Below are 22,370 nucleotides of genomic sequence, written 5' to 3'. Positions count from 1 at the left end.
GCCCAAGGAGGGACGGGCTCTTCAGGGCTCTTGCAAACTTGCCTTTCAGCAGCAGTGTTTCAGAGCTGTCCGTGACACGCTCTGGGGCCATAACGCTTGTTTTAAACTTTCCCGTAAAGCCCTTGGCTCTCTTGCTTGGAAAGCACCTTTGTCCTCCAGAAATGAGGATCTCCTTGCTGAGTAGCTGCCCTGGTTTCCTGTGGTGGGGAGACCAATGCTAAATGTCAGGTTTGGATGCAGTGGTTGTGGCTTCAGGTAAGAATGCTGTTCTTTAGAGTAAAACCTTTTACTGTTTATGGCTTAAACAGAAACAAGGAAAAAAGGCGGGGGGGGGGAGCAGGAACTTGAATGTCTGGCCATGTAAATTCATGTGCAGTGGACAGTGGTAAAACAAGCTGGATTAGAGTCCCTATGAGCTGAGTTAGCCTCTAGAGATCCATTGTTCTGTTTTGGTCAGCACTGATTGTGGTTATTAGTGGGAGAAAAAATCCAGCCATTCATCCCTAATCATTTCCACACTACATTGGATATCGCTCTGCTCACAAGTATTGAACATCTTCCCAGACCTCAGGCAGCTGAGTAGCATTTTCCACTTTTGCAAGCAAAGAAATTAGAAAAAAAAAAAAACCAAGGACACTTGCATCTTTACTTTCCGGGAATCTGAACTTACTGTGAACCTAGTGCAGTAATTAACTGAGTAAGAAGGAAGATAGCTTGTGTAAAGTGATAACAGCTCAGGCAAGGAGAAGAGATGCATTTTGCACTCATTTTGTGTGCTCACACAGAGCAGTGGTTCCTATCCAGTACTGCTTTGCAAGCAGTGTTTGGTTTTAAAGAAGAGACTTAAGCAGAGTTTGAGGTAGTATGGTTAGAGAAGAGTATGGGTTTGTGTTTCTCAGAAAAGGGGCTGCTGAATTGTTGTTGCCTGTAACTAGTATCTTATTTTACCAAGTAAACAACACTGGTAAGGAAAAATCTTGTGAGATCTTGAAGACTGTAAGCCCTTGGAAGTGGGTTGCTCAGACACTGAACAATAGATTCATCCAGCTCCTTTGTGCATCATGGCACCAGCCTGACTTTCTATCTGCTTGCTGCTGTGGGTAGGGTGTTTCTCTTCCCCAGCCTGTCTGTTAAATTTTGATCTGTGGCACTGTCTGCCCTTGATGCAGAGCTCCAAGGTCAGTTTTCTAATTGCAGAGTAGCACTGAAATGGCACACAAGCTCCCAGGACCAGTCACAGGCTTTTACCTGTCAGTACCTCCTGGACCCCACCCAGCTTAGTCTTGCAGAGATCTAGTTTGTAACCTCCATACATTTCGGAGGGATTTGCTAACTCTCAAACTCTTTCCTGCACTCAAACTAGGTGTTGTCTAAAGTAACATTAAAGACATTGTCATTAGGATTAATGCTGGGGGACTGTTTCTCTAGATTCAAGTATTATACATGCAGAACACTGTTCCTTAGTGGGTTATACAGCTCACTAATCCCCACCCCCGATAAAAGTACTATTGAACCAATACCTGTATAGTGTTTTGAACAAAATGTCCACAATTTGCAAGTAAGCACACAGTCTACACAAGAAGTTTATGGGGCCTATCATAACTGCCGAATCCTTAATTTTCACAAAAAAAGATTGCTCTCCATAATTTTAGCTATTACATTTAGTTCTTATCAAGATTTAATTTTTCACAGTGCTGGTTTAAAAATGGCTGAGACTAGAAACCCAGCTCTATCAACATGCTATTTCATCCTGATATTTCAATACTTAAAAAACCAAAACAAAACCAAACCACAAACGTGCATGGTTTACGCTGTCTTCGTGCACAGACAAGTTCCCTGATGATCTTCATTGTGTCAGATAACTCTTTTATAAACTGAGGGGATGGGAGTGAGGGGGAAGGAAGACACTTAATGCCACTCCACAGCAAAAATGTGAACGGGGCTAAATGGCGTTTGACATTTGCTTCCTGTTTATACAGCTGGATAATCATGGGGTGCTCTGTACCCAGATTATACCTTAGTCTCTCTTCCTCCAGCCTCTTCTCCCCTGCTGTCCTGCTTTTCTTCCTAGGCATCCGTGTGTGTAGTCTTAAAAAGTTGAAGTGATTCATCTAACTTCATCAGCAATTTCCTTCTCGATTTGTAATTTAAATTTCAAAGTTTAATAGCATAGCCTTGGATGTTATGTCTCCACATGAATGGAGAATGACCACTGCCTCCCTGAGATGCCCTACACTGGTGACCATTTATCTGCCTGTGACTCTTAGTGATTATGTTCTTCCTATTCCCAAACTTTCCTTCCTTATTCTTCCATCGCTTTCCATTGTTCAAGCCAAAAACTCCAGTCATCTGCCAACTTGCCACACTGTAAGTCTGCAGAACCTATTTGGTTGCTTTCATTGCCTGAGCTGCACTTGGACCATGTCGCTCTCCTAAACAGTTTTATAGCTTGGGATCTATAGACTCCCTATTACTTATTGAGGGCTCAAAGGAGAGGAAGGGTGGATGTGTTGTTACAGTACCAGTTCATGATTGCCCATGAGGCAGGTTGATTCCTCTATCTCATTTTTCTTCTTCCCATCAGTATTTGTAAGAATAATAGTATTTCCCTAACCTGCTGCAGGGATAGGTTTTTAAAGTAAATTAGTTCATGGCTGTATAGCTTTCTCATCTCATGGTAAAGATAGCCATATACTCAAGCAGGCAGGTAAAGAACCTATTAAGCAGCTGAGATCAAAAGTTCAGCTGCAAGTATGATATGCTTTGCAGGCCCAGCCATCTTGTTTGCACAAGCAGGCATGTGTGCAGGCAGAGGTGGGTGCGGTGCAGGTGATAATAAGCTGGCCTGCCTGTGATGACCTCACCTGCCTGTTACTAACAACCATGTTGCTATTGCACCAAGAGTTGCTACTCAAGTGTCCAGGAAAACTGAGCAGCTGCTGTCTAGTGAATGGAGGGAGGCACAACCAGTTAAGATTTCTGAGCAATATTCTGAGTTTTTGGTTCAATGGCAATTATGGTGAATTGCAAGTCACGAACTCTGCGACTTCTTCCTGTCTGAACAGGATGGTACTCTTGCTGCATGGCCTCAGTAATACTTTCTCTAAAATGAGAATGACAGTTGAGCTCATGAAAGGACATGGAGAACCAATGACTTAATGTGCAGAACACACTAGAGTAAGGAAAAAATGTGTCATATTACAGCATCTCACAGTGCTGTGAAGAGGGAGGCTCCAAACTGAGTTTGCCCTTTCTGGCAGGGATTGCAGCCAGCCCTGACTTGAGGTTTCCAAGCTCTTGGTTAGGAAAGAAACATAAATTTCTGGTATGTTGCAGGGTGTAATAATCCGGGTTATCCTCATCCCTCTAGTTTGTTCATGATGCTGTATTCTTTTTATGGTTATACAACAAGATTAGTCTGTTCAATGAACTCAATTATTCTTTTCATAACCCATGTGGCAGGGGAAACTCCTGCAGCCAGGTGCCAGGGAATTCTTTGACTGCAGAACACGATCACCAGCTCTAAGAAAGCAAACGCTATGAACCTGCTGACTGCCCTGAAGCTGTGATTGGGCCCACTGTTCCCTTCCATGTCCATTTCCTGGGCTACAGAATGAGACATTGTAATTGTCTGGGGTTGCAAATTATTCATATATTTGTATTTTAAAAAGGTTAGGAGATTGAAAAGAGATAGGAATGATTCAGGCTTGACCAAAAATGTTTTGAGTTCTTTGGGGGAGGTTTTACTTTTGGGGGGACAGGGGGAGGAGGAAGTGGAAAACAAAAGGGCAGAAAAGGGGGTAGCTCTGGAGTAATAATTGCGTATATGAAAGTTCTTTATTTACAGAAGAAAGGAAATCCAGCTCCAAATAAGAAGAGGCATACCATGATGAATTGATTTCCTTCTCCTACAGAATCCTGATCACTTTGTTTCACTTGCTGTGATAGGGTAACTTCACAAAATGTACAAGTAACAGAAGTGTCAATTACCATGTTTAAGTTCACACTGTGAATGCATAAGCTAAAGAAGGCACCTTCTAACTTATTATCGCTTCCTGTTTGGTCCTCCGCAGGACAGAAAGATAGATTATCAGAGAGGTATATGGACTTTGAAAATTAAACCTTAATGTTCTGACAGAGAGAAATAGCTGATATGGTCTTTTTTCCAGCAGTGCCTAGTGCTTCAAAGAAATGTGAAAAGCCCTTCCTTGATACTAATGTATCTTTTCCGATCAAGCTTTTCCAGTGAGTTCAATGAGTTTTGATTTGCAGCCTTGCAATGCCTTCCAGACCTGGAAGGGAAGGAGGGAGTTGCTTCCTGCCCAAGTGATTTACCTGTTGATACTCTGAAGCATGGGGTGCTGACCCATGCACTGTTACGTAGCCTAGGATTGCTGCAGACGTTAGAGACTATCCAGCTTTTCCAAAGATCCAGTCCCATGGCAGTATATGCTGACTTCTTCCTACCGTTTACTGTTCTGGGCTAAGGAGTGTTTTCCAGCCCAGCTCTAGGTCCTGAGTTTGGGAAATACTTGTCTGTTTTGGAAAGATCAGCAAGCACTGGATGTAGAGCAGTGGTAAGAAGCAGCTGTGAGGTACATTAGACTTTAAGATAAAATTACCCCAAGCAGCATAAGATGTGCTCACTGAACTAGGAGCAGCAGTCCTGGGGACTGCAACAGCTGCAAAGACTCATAGAGTAGTGCTTAGTGATTGACTAGGATAAACTTCTCTGCTACTTCTTTGTTTTTACATTCCTGAAATAGGACAGCTGGGACAACAGTAATAGTTATGTCTATCACTCATGCAAAACTACTTGGACTGGGACAGGGAGAATCCCTTATCAGATTGGGGCAAACCTCCTATTCCTCATCAGCATTCAAGGTTTCACTGCATCTTCAATATAACTTTGAGGACAGATGAGGAGTCTGCCCATGAGATGTATAGTTCTGTTGCAAGCACAGTAGTTTCTTGTGGTTCCTGTTGATGTTTCTATATGCTTCAAGCTCCACTCCCAAGTCCATCTGTGTCAAAGGCACTTCTATTGCACTGTATCTCCCTGGGCTGTAATAGCTGAGTGTGTGTGTCTATGGACACAGTAAGCTAATGAGACTCTCTTCCCTCTTTAGGACAGCAGCGATGAAGCACTGTTTCTACAATGAGACTGTGGGGTTCTTCTACAACAACAGCCGTAAAGAGCTGACCACATATTGGAGGACAAAGGATGTCTTGGTGGTTGCCCTGGGCTTGACAGTGAGTGTCATTGTGCTCCTGACCAACCTGCTGGTCATCACTGCTATTGTCATCAACCGGCGGTTCCACTATCCCATCTACTACCTGCTGGGGAACTTGGCAGCTGCTGACCTCTTTGCTGGCATTGCATACATGTTTCTCATGTTCCACACGGGGCCCAGGACAGCAGAGCTCTCCCTGAAGACCTGGTTCATCCGCCAGAGCCTGCTGGACACCAGCCTGACCGCCTCTGTGGTGAACCTACTGGCAATTGCTGTAGAAAGGCATCAGACTGTTTTCACTATGCAGTTACACAGCAAAATGTCCAACCAGCGTGTGATGATCCTGATTTTTTGTATTTGGGTCACAGCCCTGCTCTTGGGGCTCATCCCATCCTATGGCTGGCACTGCCTCTGTGCCCTGGAAAAGTGTTCCAGCATGGCACCGCTCTACAGCAGGAGCTACTTGACCTTCTGGGCCATCTCCAACCTGGTCATCTTCCTGATCATGGTGGTCGTGTACACACACATCTTCATCTATGTCAAAAGGAAGATGACACGGATGTCCAAGCACACCAGCTTCCATCCCCGCTACAAGGAGACCATGATCAGCCTTGTCAAGACGGTCACTATTATACTCAGTAAGTCTGCTTGCTTTGGTTAATCTAAATTATGCTTTGTGCCTCCGTCCTGGGTTGTGCAGGGCTGGAGAGGTGAAGGTGCTCTGGACAATTAGGAATATTACGAAGCAACTTCCTGCTTTCCTGATGTCTGAAGCTGCTGGGGTGATGGTTTGGTTTGGCTGTTGGGTATCTCAGTGGTTTCAGAACTGCTCTAGCCCATGGGTGGGAGCAGTAGCTCCTCATGGAAGTGTCTTGTGGGATACTGGCTGCTAGCATTTCCTTGGATTCTTTCCCAATGCCTCCATCCTACCCATGGTGTCATCCACAGTGACACAGGGGTTATAAAAGTGACCAGCTGCTACAGGGAACACTTGCAGTCTAGGCAAGCTCTCAGCTAGTCAGTGTGCTTACTTCTGACTCTCTGCAGTAGTGCTATGAAGGATCCTTTTTTACTCAGGAAGAGCAGGAAATGTTCTTGCTCCAATCCATGCTTGGATGAGCATTAAAAGTGGGTACTGTAGGACGTGCACAGCAGCTCCGGGGCTGTTAGTTGCTTGCTAGGATAACAAATTGTTTATCTATCTGTTTCTACTGTTTTGTTTGTATTGGAAACTGTTAATGTCCTGTTAGCTCATCCTATTATTTTCTTGTCATTGGAGAAATTATCACTTTGTGTTCTTCTCTTCAACACTTGTCAGGTTTATTTCTTAAATGAAGCTGAGCTAAAAACATTGACTTAACTTTCTTGAATTTGTATGAGCTGTAACTGGAGCAACTGTGCAGTAAGAGGAGAGTGCAAGCTCCTAAATCTCTTCATCTCTTCTCTTCTGACATGGCTGTGCTCAGGAGCTGCTCCTCTGGTTAGCAGAGACAAGAGGGACTGTTATTAATTTGATTTCTTAATGTCTCTGGCTACTAAAGTGCAGATGCTTTGGACAGTAAGAGGCTCTTTTATGCATTCTACTCTTAAATGGAGAAGGCACACTAAAAATGTGCATGAAATTAGGAGCTATAATGAGGCCTTATAAAGAAGCAGCACTTTAAACATTCTTTAAAGGATGGAAAGCACAATGAGCAGAGAACAGACATTATAAGGTAACAGAAAATAATATGGAAGTTGTGTCCAAATTCTACAGACTGTTTACTGGAATAGAGCACTAAGCTTCTGTCAGGTGTTGTGTTTTTCTTTCTTTCTTTCTTTCTTTCTTTCTTTCTTTCTTTCTTTCTTTAACAGCTTAGTACTGGGTCTCAATCTGTTCTGGTAAATATGTCACTGAAAACTCTAAACTTAGTCAAAGCTACTCTCCATGATCACTGGCTCTCCAGCAAAGTGCTAACTGCCTGTGAGTTACTCTGTCTACATTAGCAGTTCATAGTGCAATAGAAGTAGATCAGTAACTGGAAGTGGTTGATTTTGAGGCTCTACCTCTCCAGGATATTTAGTTTTGTTCAGGTATATGTTGTTCTGCCCAGTGCTGTGCATCTTAGTAAGCCGGCTAAGCTATTGATATGAGTTGGTAAAGCTTCTTTGAAACAGTTCTGCTCCATGTATCTGAGGAGTTTGGCCCCAGTTTTGTCCTTATTTTATAGGTTCTTTGTGTGGAGGCTTCTGCTCTTTAACCCATAAGCAGCAGCACACCAGCGCAAAGAGCTCGCGGGTGTCTCTGAAAGGTGCCGTATGTTTGTGAAATACTAGCGATCTTATAATAACAGAGGCTATTGCACTCCTGCATTGTGCTTTCAGCAGCATATCATTCATGATTTTTCTCAACTGCTTTTGCCTCATGCTTTAATATATAGATTTTTTCCCTGTTTTTCAGTGAAATTAGTCAGTGTGTTCAGATCTTCTACAATGCAACTCGACTCCGGGCTTATGGTGACAATCCTTTGCTTGCAAATCTTTTCTGATAAGTGCAGAATTTGCTCCGTCAGTAAAACCTCGTAGCTGCAAACAAAGACTACTACTCCCTTGCAAACTCCCGCTGGCAGAGTTGGGCTCGGCGGGGGAGGGGAGGGGCGGGGGCAATGGGGAAAGAGCTGTCTGCCTCCTCCCTGCGTCACTGTTGGGGGCACATGAGCTTGCGAGTCCTGTTGCAACTTGTGAATAGCGAAAGTAGGCTATTTTGCCTGTTCCTGTCTGTGTGATGTCCTCTTCCCTTCCTGACAGTCGCTCCATATCTCTTGTCAGCAAGGAGTTCATAGCTGCTGTGGAGCTGATCAGATGCAGCACAGAGGTTCAGCAGAGCTGAAGAATTGCTACCTCATGTATTTTGCATAGTCAGGAGTGGAGGAATGCTTGTTTTGTTTCCCCTTCCTTCCTGAACAGTATTAGAGGGTCACCCAGAGGGATCAGCAGGACTGCTTAATTTTATGGGATCTCACAAGACCAACCAGGAGGAGAGGGTTAGCAGGATGGGAATACTGGCCTGGAAGAAAAATAAAATGCATCTCCTTATTCTGGGAGGTCTCTTTCTTCTCGATGTTTATACTCCTGAGTTGGCCTGCCTTTGCCTTCTGCCTTAAGCTACGAAAAAGGTTGGATCAGAGAAGGTTTAGAAGAGCTGCTGCGGTTTCACAAGGAATTGGGACTGGTGGTAGTACTAGGATGGACAGAACAGGCAGGTACCTGATGTGGAAAGTGGTGAGGGACAATGAGGGGTGGTGGTCAGGCCCTTGTGATTCTTGTAAAGTAATGCAAGCATTTTTTTTTTCTTTCTCAGTGGGGCAGTGTCAGAAGTGGTAATGAGTTGTGTACAAGTCGTTTTGCAGGAGGAAATGCAGGCAGAGGGAGCAAGCGAGAGGGTTTAATTGCTCAATTTGGGAAAATACCTCTCAGTTCAGACTCAGAGTACAGACAATTGTGACAGCAGAGGTTTTTTTTCTCCTCTGTGAAAGCCCTGGTGTAATTCCTCCTCCACCCTAGATCCCTGGCGTCTGCAAAGTTGGATTCTGCACAGAGAAATACTTTGCACCTTATGCATCAGAGGGCGTAGCTGCTGGTGAGTGTGTAAGGAAGCTGAGGGAGTAGTAGAAGCTGTGTGTATGTGTCACTTCATTGGAAGGCAAGGTACCTGCAGTTTATAATCCTGTAGGTCATGAGCATTAAGAATAGATACGGAAGCCTATCTGAAAACCAGTAATAAAAAGTCTAAGGTACATCTAGAAACCAACAGCAGATTTTCCCACAGATTAGTTGTGCTGGACAGGATATAATGATGAGCAAATAGCTCAGCTGAGTCATTAATGATCACTCTGGGCAGAGATTGTTAAGAATTTGGTTTTCTTTATTAATACTAGACTTGCAGGCACAAGACTAAAACTTTAGGTACCTGTTCACTGCTCCCATCTTTGATGTACCTTAATTTAATGCTGCTGGGAGCCAGTCTCTGTACAGAATCTAGCTTTCATTGTGGATGCTGATAAACTGTCTCTAAACATTACATCACTAAGCAAGGAGGTCCCTTTTCTGCAGGCCCACACAAATTACAAGAACAAGTATCAGGATCTGCTTTCAGGACAGCCAGAAGTCTATATTTTTGATAACTTTAAATTGGGAGAAAGCAAAGTCATGTCTGTGAGCGCAGAGAAAGCTGCCTGGCCCGGATATGATGGCTGCTGTGCTGGCCCTCTGTGTGATTAGCTTAAATAAAAAGGGTTACATGATACAGTTGCCTGTAATCAGCAGGGAACATATAACCGGAAATTTAGGAGATCCTTTCCCTGTGTTTCTTTGACTTTCATTTAATGAGCATGTTAAATTCAGCCTCTCATTCTGGTGCAACTCTTCTGGCTGTTTTTCTCTCCTGTCAGCTGTTTTTCAGTAAAAGGTGCAGTCTTAAAGTTCCCAGTGAGTCCGTTCTTTTCCACCCTTTCCCAGGAGGCACAGCAGGGTGCAGCTCCCATGCTTTAAGATAGAACCTTATGCATGAGTTCCAGGAGCACTGATGGGTGAGTGCTCCATTTACGTCAGCCTTAAAGTTAAAATCATGACCGTAAAAAGCAGGGTTTTAGGAACTGCAGGCACCTCCCACTCCATCATGCAAAACAGCAATTATCCTTTTGCTAAAGAGCTTTGCAGGTGGTGGCAAGAACACAGTATTGGCCTGACTGACTCAGTTGTGGAGCCTGTCCAGCTCTGTCTTCATGCTGACCAGCCCATTGTTTGGTTACTTTCTGCCCAGCAGGCAGTGGTATGAAACAGACTTCATTGAACTGCCCCAAATCTTGACTAGGACTCTTCTGAATTTATACTGTTGACTGAAAGCCCCATAACTGTATGAACTGGAGAGATGACTCCATTCAAAATGTACTTTGACTCTTAACTTTATGACCCATTCCCCCTTTTGGAAGGAGTAGCATATAAGTAGAAAATATGGATGCTTTATCTTCTACGTTGTAAATGGAATAAGGGGGACAAAGGGAGGTAAGCAATGCCACTTGAAACTTTTTTTTTTTCCTGAATGAAAGTAATTTAGATAAAAGAATCATTGCCTCCATTTTGAATGATTTCTGGTTGAATCCTGTCTTCCTCCTCTAAATTTTTGCTTCATGCTTGGGGAAACTTTTTTTTTTTTTTTTTTTTTTTCCTATTTCCAAATGGTGTTTCCATTTTCACTGGTGTTTCCAAAGGGCAATAATTCCCTTGAGCATCCATCTCTTAGATGAGTGGCCAGGCAGGGCCAAGAACCTGCTTTTTCTCTAACAAGGGTTCTTCTCTTCCCAGGTGCCTTTGTTATCTGCTGGACACCGGGACAAGTTGTGCTCCTACTGGATGGCTTGGGCTGCAAGAGCTGCAATGTTCTAGCTGTGGAGAAATACGTCCTTTTGCTGGCAGAGATCAACTCGTTGATAAATGCTATTGTCTACTCTTACAGGGACAATGAGATGCGCAGCACCTTCCGGAGGATCCTCTGCTTCATCTGTTATAGGAATTCCAGATACACCCCTACAGTAGTGAAGTTAAACACTACAGACCGCAGAACACTTTCTCAGAATGGGCACTTCACTGTGGACTCCTCTATTTAGTTCCTCAGTGCCGTGCTTGTCTCCACTGGTCAACAGCAACCCTTTCTGACCAAAAGCACAGAGACTGAGTGACCTGCTTCCAAAGCAGTACTGACTGCTTTTATGTTCTCAAGCATAAATGTTTGTATAAAATGCCTGTCATCCATATGGGGACAAGAAGCATTTAAGGAACTGAATGGTGCATTATTTAGGACAAACATACTTTGAGTAGTATTCTTATTAAAGACTGCTATTTTTAATGCAAATTTGATTTAATTTAGCAGCATCTAGAAGTATGCTACATGCAACAAGAATCTCATGTGAGCTTCTCTCCATGAACAAGGTATTTTCTTAGTACTTCAGTATTACTGCTTTCAGAAGTAGTCATACCAATGGTGGCATATTCCAGAGTCAAAGCCCAAAGCTCTTAAGCTCTACCCATTGCTTCCTAAACAGAGCTTCTTTCTCTTTCTCAAGGGAGTCTTGTTCAGGTTGTATTCTAACTGTAACTTTCAGAAGTCACATTCTTCTAAAGGCCTCTTGAGAGAGGAGTCTGTTTGTGAAATACTTCCTGAGAAGCAGATTGTTGTTTTCCCAAGTGTCTGTTGCTGAATTTCAAAGTATTTGGGGCTTCTGTAGGATGTGTGAAGAGCACTCTCCTAAAATGTTGAATGATGCCTCAACTAACTGCAGTTGTTTGTTTTGCTAAGTGATACAAGGTGGTATTCACAAATTGATTGCCTTTTCATAAATGTGGAATGAGTCATATTCCCATGAAACCATCTTTCTACTCGCTGAAAGCCCTTTGGGACAGGTTTACATTAGATTCCAAGGCAATCAGTATTTTGCCTTAGGTTTTAATGTGTGCAGTTTGTACCTTAACACTCAGCTGTTCAAATAATGTGTTAACAATCTGTTCAAATGTAGTCTTTCTCTCAGCAAAGCATCATAAGAAATTAGCAGTATTATTTAATATTAGTGCATGTAGGACCTAGTTCTCTGCTGAGTAAATCCATTTACTGCACCTGACATACAATGTAAGCTATCACTCTTGCTTTTGAGACCGTGACTGGAGAACAGATACTTTGCTGGCAAGAGAATATTCATGACGACCAAGAAACTGTAAATACTTCTCCAGGTTTCTTTTACCTTAATGGTTTGTTAACAATGTGAAGGTGCCTGCGTCAGTCAAATCCAAAGCTAGTCTTTTACCACGGGCTCTACTGGGAGCAGAGAGGCCAATGGGAAGCAGTTCTTTAAAATTCTAAATTTAAAGGCTTCGGTACAATTTCTTTTAAGAAGCCTGGTTCTGTCAGATGATCAGTTTCCTGACAGATCACCTTGGCTGACTTTGCAGAAAGAATACACAAATTACCCAGGGCATTGAGTCAGTGTGGACTTCTGTTCAAATATGTCAACAGACTTCTTGCAGAAAATGGTCAGATAGTGACTACGTTAAGATGACAGTACTCTGGATTGACTAAAACAGTCCTGGAATATGGTCCATGATTTGTTGTCCCAGAGGCTTGCTTTCATTCTTCTCTTCCCCCACTAAATATCCCCATTGTGAAGGCCTGGCTCTGGGGAAGTGATATTTCTCAGCCTTGTGCTGTGATGCTGGAAGGGAGAGATACTGGCCTTGATGCTTACGCCCATTGTGAGTTGCCATGGAGCAGTCCGCCATGCTGCTGATCTGCCCCTTATGTAGATTGTCTGTGATGCCATATCACAGGCCAGCGGGAATGTGCATGTGTATCTGGAGGGCGTTAGCCTCTGGGAAGAGGGGGTGAAGTGAAATCGGAGGCAGTAACTCTTTCAGTCAACTGTTTGCAGCCGAAGTAGGGTGTATGATTACAGCCTTGGTCAACCTCTTCAAACACTAGACCCAGCTGGTTTTGGAAAATTTATTGCTATTAAAACCTACCAGATAGAGGAGCTGAGGTAATGAATAATGTTTTCTTTTATTGTCAAAGATTCCTAAATATAAATATTTTCCAGTGAAAATGAATGTGTGCACACTACAGCTGAAGTAGGTGGCCAGTCTGCTGTAGCAGGGGGAAGACTATTGTAAACTTCTGGAAAATCATTACTGCGTAGAATGGTGAAGCTGGCACAGAACAAACTAGACCTTTGCTTACTGCTTTCAGGACCATCCCCAAAGCACAAGGTGCATAAGTCCTACTTTACGTAAAGTTTATTTTATAAGTAAATATATGTCAAGTTTTTTTCTCATTTATAAGGATAATGTGAGCGTTCATATTCTCTAAGTGTGGGATCAGTACCAGCATGATTTAACAGTGGTGGTGGGGAGATCTGACTATGCTGTGCTTGGTCATAAATGAGTATTTTTAGTGGATGAGATGACACATGGCTCGCAAAAGAACTCCAGTTGGCTTTTATGCTCAATTTGGCCTTTAATAAGCTGTATACATTCTTCCCAGAGGGCTCTGGTAACTAACCTGACCTCACTGTTCTGTTGGGTTGCAGCTGTTGAGCTGTGTTACAGCAGTATGATCCTACTCTCACAAGTACTTTTATGTAGGTACCCTCAACATAGGCAGACTTTAAATCACTAACAATTGGCTTCTGATGTTTTATGATCACCATGTACAGGTGATCTTTGAGGGACTTGGAGGTATTTTAAATGGTTTATTTATCTTGGTTATCAAACTAGTGTTAGCAAACTAGTGTGAATACTAAAGAACTCTTGTAAGACAACTTTGCTGGAAAATTTATCAATGATTTGACGAGTTTACACCAAGCAGACACTTTTCTGGGACTGTCCTCTGGAAAGTCAGGATATCAATACTTCCTGTATAAAAATGGAGTCTGTTTAATAATGGTAACTGAATGTATAAATGCAGCTTGTGGTCTAGCTAACTTCAAAATGCATGTTTTTGCACATGAAAATAGCAACTGATGAGAGTAAGGGAAAGAAAAATCCCAAACCTTTAATGGAGCTTGCCTCCAAGTGATAGCTGCCACCCATGAGGAATGCAGAGAGGTTGCCTGGAATTCTTAAACACGATTCCTCTTCCTGAGTGACTGCGACCCTTAGAATGCTAGCTGCTTCCAGCTGGCTGAAATAGATGAGAGAGCAGGAAATTAGAAGGCATAGAAAGTAGCCTGAGAAGTGCTGTTTTCAGTGAGATTTTAAAAGAGATGGTGAATCAATGAGACATAAGAGATAGGAGGAAGATTTTAACAAATCTCCAAATAATGAAGATTGGGGGAGGGGGAAGGGAGAAGCATAAATGATGTGTTTATACAGAACATGCATCACAAAATGAGATGACTTTAAGTTGTTCAGTATTCCACAGGGCACCTTTACTTTTTAATTTTCTTTGGAAACACAAATCCTTATCTAACTACATGGAAGGAGAAATCGTGTTGCAGTTTGTTTTCTACACACTTTTATGTACTAAGCAAGACACTGCAGAAACAGGGTGTGGTGTTATCCAATTACATGTTAGCTTTCCAAAACAGCTTAGAAGACCTTAAATATAACTTTTAATCATTGCATAAAGAGTTGGATGCTGTCAAATTTATGGAATTTCTGGTCTTTTTTGTTTCTAATTCATGATGCACAGCCTCTGATGCGTCTTAGCTTAGTGTAGAAGACAGTGTGGCCATATCCCTCCTTCTGTTCAGTTTGAGAAGAAAAAAACTTTTTTTCATCACAGTATGAAACTGCTTTTGAAGGTTCATTGCTGGTTTCATCAACTTTCTTTTAATGTGCAAATTTCCATGCAGATTGAAATGAGCATAATTATTATTTTAATGGTGGAGAGGCATGCGATTGTTCTAGATTTACTGTGTGTTGGGTGGGAGGAAGGAGAGACACCTAGGAACTATTTTTAAGGGATCAAATACGGGACAAGTGAGAACACACAATTTGATCAAAGATAGGGCTGTGTGGTTCCAGGAATGAGAGGTCATGCCTTGCTGACTGGTTGAAATTCCTTAAGCAAGCTGCTGCCAAAAGTAATATGGGTTTTGGTGTGTTTTTGGGGAGGGTAACGCTTTGGAGATTAATACTGTAGGGGACTGATGGACTTTGAAAGTTTGTTTTATTGAAAGAAAAAAAACCCGCAGAAATGAAACAGACAGAATAAGGAGGAAAGGGGAAAGTTGGTAATGGTAGGGTTTTTTTGTTTTGGTTTTGAATTTTGGTTCTTAATCATTCTGACCTTCTGAGACATGGAAAATGGAAGCTAAAGTGGCTGATACACTTACTTTAAGTGTAGCCAATGCAAAAGATGAGTTCTTTGGAGGCAGTTGTGCTCTTGTGAGTCTTGAGCAATATTGGAATATCACGCTAAGAGTTTATTTTTAAAGTGCAATGGCATAGTCTGCATAATACAGTAGACAGTTTAGTAGCCACCTATCCCTTTGAATTGGGCATCCCCCAGTTTAAAGCCAGCAAGAGCCTAGAAGCTTATAGTATGAGTAATTCTTCCTGATTTAAGGTACATGTTAATGCAGTGGTGAAGTGAGGCCTGGTGGTTCCCCCTTGCCCTGCAGTGGACGGCACAGGTAGCTGAGATAATTTAGGAAAGAAAGGTCACACTGATGATACGATACTTACTTCCCATGGTAATTCTGTGAAAGGCTTTTCTACAAAAAAACATAAGGCTAATAGCAGAGAGTAGTTGGCTTTCATCTTTCATGAGGTAGTCCCTTCATGGTCTACTCTTCTGCAAAATATGCGAATGTGACTTCTGTACTTACAGCAAAAGTGAGAAAAAAAACAAGTGTCATTTCATGTGAAAACTGTTACAGCTCTTAGTCCAGCTTCAAACTATGTTTCTAGAAGATGCTTCTTCCTCTTTAACTGTTTGTCTTGACCAGGTTTTTTCTTTGTGCTGCAAGTGTCACAGAAGAGAATCTTAACTATACTGTGACAGTTAGAGGTAGGTCTCCAAGTTAGAACATTTTTTGTGATAGCTCGAGATCTTTGCTAAATTGAAAATTAGTCTCAGGATTAATTACCACATTCAGTTCCGGTCATTGACTGGACTCAATGTTCAATGTTCTGTGCGTTCACCAGCTCTGAAAACTAGGCTTTTTTTTTTTNTTTAAGTCTGTAGCTGTTCTGTGATCACTGGAGTTAGTAATCTTACGTGAATGTTGTATCACAGGTTTTTAGCCAGTTATTTTCATTCTTCTTGGCATAAGCTGATTTCCTTCAGCTATTGGGATGTTGAAGGAAAATTCATTGCTTCCAGCTGATCCTATAAAACCCCCTGCAGAGTGTCTAAGCCTTTCTGAAATGGTTGCTGTTTGTTAGTACATTTTTTTTTTTGGTTTTTTGTTTTGTTTTGTTTTAACGCCTATTCCTTTTGAATATGAGCCTCTTGCGTCATTCTCACAGTGTTCATCAGGGCCGTGCAGCTGGTTCTTCTGCAGATACTGCCAGACACCCATTCCAAAACTAAGTGTACCCTTTATGAATACTGTAACCAGTATTGCTCACCCCACCCAGGTGGGGAATGACACAGCAAGATGACCAATAATTTTAGAGTGAGCAGAACAAGATTACAGCAGGCACCAGGAGCAATTGGTAAGGAGAAGCTCTGATTTGCCTGCATTCCCAAGTAGGGAAAATAACTGTCCTTTAGTAACACTCATTTGGTGATAAATTTCAACCCCTAGTCTTCTCAGAGAAACTTTTACTGGTAAGAGAGCATTCATCTGACTTCTGCTTGGCTTGTGCCCAAAAAGGAGCGAGCATATACAAAAAGGACCAAGCATATAGTTGTGTCCCATGGCCATTTTAGAACTCTGCCTTACTCTCCAGGTTTTTCCCTCCTTGCTGAAAGCATGGAATACAAATTGGGGGGGGGGGRGGGGAAGTAGGAACATACCTATGGCTCCTCAGAAAGATTTGCCTCGTATTATGCTAGAATGTGCCTGTAAATTTCCCTAGTACTCTAGGTGTTACAGTCATGCCCTTGAGCCCTGAGCACTATGTGGAAAAAAAACTCCAAAGACAGTAGGAGAATGTCTTTATTCTAGGTTTCATAGATCACGTGGTCATCTGGATTTAAGAGCCACCAACCAGGGTGTGAGGGGCTTGCACATTGAATTTTGCCCCAGTATAGTCACTGTCATAAAATGTTCTTTTCTGTGCTACCCAACTTCCATTTTGAGCACTTACTGCTTGCTTTTGTCTTGGTATGAGTAACAGAGCAAGGTAGAGCAGTGAGATCTGGAGATGCCAATAGCTGACTGACTTCTGTGTTACATGGTGGTACAGAAAGACGTGCTTTTGGCACAGCTGCTCGTCTGTTCTCCTTGCTTTCTCCATGGCTTGGGGATGTCCACTGAAGTGTTTTTTTCTCTCTCTCTTTTTATTTTATTTATTTATTTTTATCATTTCCCCTCTCTGGCTGCTTGAACTGTTCAGGGAAATTGCACTCTTTATTACAAATAGAGTTCAAAGATGTATCCTTGCATCTTATGCTTTCTGCTATGGGCTGTAGTGAGTGTAATGCAGCTTTCAGTTCTAGAACAGTTGTAATTTAGCGTTTTTTTAATCTAGATGTAAAAAAACATTTAGTTGACAGTCCACAGCAGATTTTGGAAAGGTTTCTGCCAAAACCCCTGATAGATCACTGTAAGTATCTGAAAGGAGGATGTCAGGGGGATGGGGACAAACTCCTTTCAGTTGTCTCTTGTGACAGGACAAGAGGCAATGGGCAGAAATTGAACCACAGGAAGTTCCGCCTGAATGTGAGGGGGGATTTCTTCACTGTAAGAGTGACGGAGCACTGGAACAGGTTGCCCAGAGAGGTTGTGGAGTCTCCTTCTCTGAAGATACTCAAGGCCCACCTGGATGCAGCCCTGTCTAACATGCTCTAGGTGACTCTGCTGAGCAGGGAGGTTGGACTAGATGATCTCCAGAGGTCTCTTCCAAACGTACTAATTCTAAGATTCTAAGTCCAGGAGGCACTTCAGAAATATCTTCATGTTTCTCTGGCTAAAGCCAGAGAACTAGGAGGATGCTGTAAACCTAGCACAGATGGGATATCCTCAGGGTGCTGAGGGTGAACTGTGCCTTTATGTAACTCTGCTAGGAGAGAGTGTGCTTTGTCTGACTTAAAGCGCAGAGCTGGCTTGAATGATGAACAAGGCTGCTCAAGAGTCAGCTTAGGCTGCACGCTCATTTTTAACCTCTTGCATTATCAGCAGCATGGCTTAGTGCAGCATGGGGTCTGAGGTATGGACTGTAGCCTTCTTCATCCACACAGTAACTATGTTTGGCATTACTGAGGCTGTAGCAAAGAAATATATAAACACTTCGAAGTTGAGGCTTTGTGAATTAGCTACAAACAGAAGTCAGGAACAGGATGACAGTATGCATGATGGAATGCAGCTCTCCTGAGCCCGCTGAGATCTTTGCAAATGACCATTTTTAAATGGTGAGCGTAAGATCCACTTTGGAATTAGCCTGCCAGTCTAATCTTAGCAGCTGCTACTGGGATGAATTTAGCTGTTCTGCAGTGTGTTGTAGCATGCATCCACTGGGAGGCAATACAGGTCAGTTTTTCTTTCACTGGTGTCTTCCTGTTCTTTGCCTGGCGCTTAGTGTCCCCTTCTCCCCTTAGAAGTGGATGTACAACCTCCCACAAGGAGGCTGTCCTTGAAGTTGGTATGGACAAAGCCAGTAGAGTTCAGCAGCTTCATCAGTGGGTGTTTTCCTGAAACATGTCGCTGTTACTGGAAATGCTGGAATAAACAGCCACTGCTGGCACTGCTGCTATTGACCATATGCTTGCCACCCTGTCTGGTGGCAGGTCCAGGGGAAGGCTACTGCAGACTATCAGAGGCCTTATTGTAGCTGAAGCCCAGGCTCTACAGGAAATTTGCTGTGCTCTTACAAATTTGCAGACCTTGTTCAATGCCATCCATGCGAGGAACCTAATACAATTCAGATCCCACTGAGCACGGTAGTAAGCACAGCTATTCATAATGCCATCACCAAACACATAGGACTTTCACAGCACCAAAGAGAGATTTTTATGGGTCAGAAGGGGCTGTTGTGATCATCTGATATGACTGGCTGCATAGCACAGGCCATCAATTTCCATCTGATAAGTCTTTCCATGAATCTGCACCTGCTGCTGGAGTAAGAGCATCTCTGTTGGTGAGAGATGCACAGCTTTGACTTAAGGCAATGCAGGTCTGGTTTGCTCTTTGGTAAACTGCTCCACTTCCTTTAACCCTAACTTTCAGCCATCAGCTCTCACTTTGGCTTTGCCTACCTAGATTAAGCAGGTCTCTCCTATCATACATCATCATCCTATTTTAGTGCTTATACAGTGTGCTGAAGCTGCCTTTTAGCCTTAGCTTTGAGGAGGCAAAAGGACCAGAGTATCTAAACCTTTGGCTATGGCTTGTGAATTGATGTAACTAAATGAAATATACCTCAGTGGGAGACAGACATGTCACTTATTTGCCAACACACCATTGCATGATTTCTGTATGCCTTGGACTGCAAACAGAGTCCTCAGTAGTCCAGCAGCTAATCTAATCCCATCACAACACAAACATTTATTTGAACTGTAGCTCTTGCTATGGAAATTCCTAGCAATGCGGCATGGATTATAATGGGGGTGAATCTCCATGTGAATTTATGCTCTATAAGCTTCAGTCTCAGCTTATAACTTGTCAGTTGGCATCTGAAGTCCTGATTTTATTTTTCAAATTAACTCCCCCCCCCAACACACACACACCTTTTTTTTTGCTGACAGGAGAGAATTCACTTGCTAATTATACCCTAGTCCATTTCCTATCGAAACGTGCAGGGTGATTTATCAGAGGGCTGGAGACAGCTCTCCCTATTCCCTTGGCTGCATCAGCAAGAACTTTTGTGAGACAATTTCATCTCTTGTCATCTTTTAACCCAGCTCCCTTTTCCTCTATAGGCAGTTTGTGAATGAGAAAAGATGGTTTATTAATCATTTTACCAAAAGGCTGAAAAATACAGCATTTCTTCAGTGGCGCTTGCTCTATATCTCATCAGTCAGCATTCCCAGAGTACTCAGAGAGCCCCAGGGTCATTAACACTCAGCTCCTGACATGGTGAAAATAAGCTCCTTCATTTTGAAAGTGTACACTTACCCAACAAGTGTAAGTGCATGCAGCCAGATTTTTGCTTTCAGTTACCTTATTTGGGATTTTAATGCACGTTACTAGGAATTGGATTAGGCCCACATCTTTTATTGAAGATGCTGCACAAAAAGTCTAAGAAGACTAATTTGCATGGTCAGCTTCCCAAAGTGGGGGGTCACTACCTTGCTGAATTCAGTGGGGCTATTTGCAGCTCATAAAGCCAGGCATGTGCCAAGGTGAAGGCTCCAAATCTGTAATATAATGTTGTAATAGATGGAAGATTCTAGGGTGCTACGGAACTTCACCACTAAATGGTTATGAACTAGAATCCTGCCTAAAGCTGCAGGATAAATACTACTGGCATTACCAATTTACTGATGAGCAGGGTAATTTTGCTGATTTCAGCTAGGATAATAAAGGGGGAAGGACTGATTCTTCAGAGCCAAATCACCACGGGGAATTGTGGTGTTTATCTGTTTCTTCTGCCACTGTCATTTTCTTCCTTGCCTCGCTCTATCTCTCCTGTCTTCATTTCCCCCTGTTGCAGTATGGCGCCTTTCCAAGTAAGCCATACTTTCTTTATGAAACTATTTTCTCTATTATTGCTTAGTAATTTTGGCCAGAATTTCTTACCCGAAATAACTAAGGCAAGACATGTAAATCTGAAATCAAGAATGTAGATTTTGTCATTCCTTGTATGTAGATGTTAAGACTCAATTTTAATTACTCATATGTGAAAATTTTAACAAAAAAGCTACCCAAAAAGTACAAATCATATTGCTCTCTGAGCTGGTAAGAACTAAAGGGTCAAAGTTAATGGCATGGACAAGATTTTGAAAATTTTGTGAAGAAACACCCTCTTCATCTCATCCCGATTAATTTTACAGAAATTAAATCTTTCATTGCAAGGCAGGGCTGAATAGAACATGGTCATCCATCCTGCTTCTGCTAAACCAATTGGAACAATTTCCCTAAAAGGGAGGGGAGTGAAGTTGCTGCCAAACAGGATTAAGAATGGATGTAAAATACATGTCACAATTACTATATCTTTTCTGGAGTTATCTGGTGAAAGAGGATCACTATGTGGGGGTCACTTATTTAAAGAAAAAAAAAAAAGGCAAGAAAGCGATCACTGCACAAGAGCTATGCTCATTCTGCTCAACTCCAAGAATAAGAAGTCTCTAAATAGGAGACTGATGTAGAAATAAACCTATGTCACTGTCTTCAGACAATCAAGATGTGGTGAACTCAGGTCTCACAGCAGGATGATAAGGACCCTGCCTGTTACCATAACTGCCACTTCTAATAAACTTTTTGCTCCAGAACTTCCATGAATTTGCTACAGAAAATGGAAAAAAAAGGTGTTTTAATGTTGTCAGAGTACAGTTACTTCAACAATTACCCATACGTTGTGCTCATTCTGTGTGGAACATCCCTGGAGGGAAAGCTCTGTATCACTTTGCAGCACATTCATCATTCATCATCTGGTCTAGGAGGGATTGTTTTGCTTTATAAAGATTTTGCTGAGCAGCCAGAGAAGCTGATGTGTTTGGTTGGTGTAGAGACCTGGATGCCGTAAGATCTAGGAGAGSGATCAAACCTGAATTTTGTGTTCTGAAGGAGAATGTACACCTACTTCAGACTATGAATGCAAAAAAAGTTTTTGCAGAATTTGTCATTGTTACAGCAAACAAGGCTAAAACTGCAATACTGAAATTATTTACCTTTGTCTAAGAGGTGAAGATTCAAGTGTTGAGTCATTAGCAATCAGGAACATAGAGGATGCTTCTACTTGAGATGCAGCTGTAAAAAGATTTAAATTCTATAAGCATAGTATACTACTGGAAAGTAAAACTTGGAAGGAGAAACATACAATGATTGAGGCAGTCAGAGAGAGCACTGTGCTTCTACACAGGCATGGAAATTCCTAATATAAGTGTTTTTCTCCTTTTTAAAGTATTTTTTTTTTCTTATCTGTAGGTCTAGATATATTGCAGTAATTTAAAAGTAGCAGCTTAGGAAGATATCTAAATCGCCTATGAAGCTATCTGGGTGACCTTCCATTAAAAAAAAGTAGCTTCTTCTGTGCTACTTTGTAGCTATGGACCTTATTCAGCTGCAAATCCATGAGAACAGAGTCTTCTAATGTTTGTAATGAACAAACTTGGCCTCTGGTGGAGCAGAAAGGCAATTTTACAGACAAGGACACCTCTCAAGCAATGGTTGCAGACAATCCCTTTGCGCTTTAGGTTGGTCGGACCGAGACGCGAAGTGCAACGCCAGGGCAGGAACCGAAGCCTGCGAGCGGACCAGCCAACGACAGGGCCCAGGCGGCGGCGGGCCGGCGGCTCCGAGCAGGGAGCGGCCGCCGGAGGCGGTCGGAACCGGCGCGGGG

The 22,370-nt window shown here is 42.5% G+C and overlaps 1 protein-coding gene and 1 long non-coding RNA gene across 2 annotated transcripts; one reads left to right on the top strand and one right to left on the bottom strand.

Moving 5' to 3' along the window:
• The first annotated feature begins 20 nt into the window (after positions 1-20).
• LPAR2 (lysophosphatidic acid receptor 2) lies at positions 21-14,391 on the top strand. The gene is made up of 3 exons (XM_085315179.1): positions 21-255; positions 5,130-5,872; positions 10,578-14,391. The coding sequence occupies exons 1-3, from the start codon at positions 215-217 to the stop codon at positions 10,877-10,879; spliced, it is 1,086 nt and encodes a 361-aa protein (XP_085171305.1). The 5' UTR covers positions 21-214; the 3' UTR covers positions 10,880-14,391.
• A 6,933-nt stretch (positions 14,392-21,324) lies between these two features.
• Positions 21,325-21,766, bottom strand: LOC146590102 (uncharacterized). Its single transcript, XR_014897071.1, has 2 exons — positions 21,700-21,766; positions 21,325-21,557 (listed from the first exon to the last, which is right to left on the bottom strand). It is a non-coding gene; the product is annotated as an uncharacterized LOC146590102 (long non-coding RNA).
• Between the last annotated feature and the right edge of the window lie 604 nt (positions 21,767-22,370).

This window comes from Rhea americana, unplaced genomic scaffold (genome assembly GCF_003343005.1).
Source record: "Rhea americana isolate MKP2758 unplaced genomic scaffold, rheAme1 scaffold_420, whole genome shotgun sequence".
In the NCBI taxonomy this organism is placed as follows: Eukaryota; Metazoa; Chordata; class Aves; order Rheiformes; family Rheidae; genus Rhea; species Rhea americana.
This window is presented reverse-complemented; position numbering and strand designations above follow the sequence as displayed.

Coding starts and splice junctions, on each gene's coding strand:
- LPAR2 (XM_085315179.1), top strand. CDS start 215: ATGCTAAATGTCAGGTTTGGATGCAGTGGTTGTGGCTTCAG. Junction 256..5,129: donor TGCAGTGGTTGTGGCTTCAG/GTAAGAATGCTG, acceptor TTCCCTCTTTAG/GACAGCAGCGATGAAGCACT. Junction 5,873..10,577: donor GACGGTCACTATTATACTCA/GTAAGTCTGCTT, acceptor TTCTCTTCCCAG/GTGCCTTTGTTATCTGCTGG.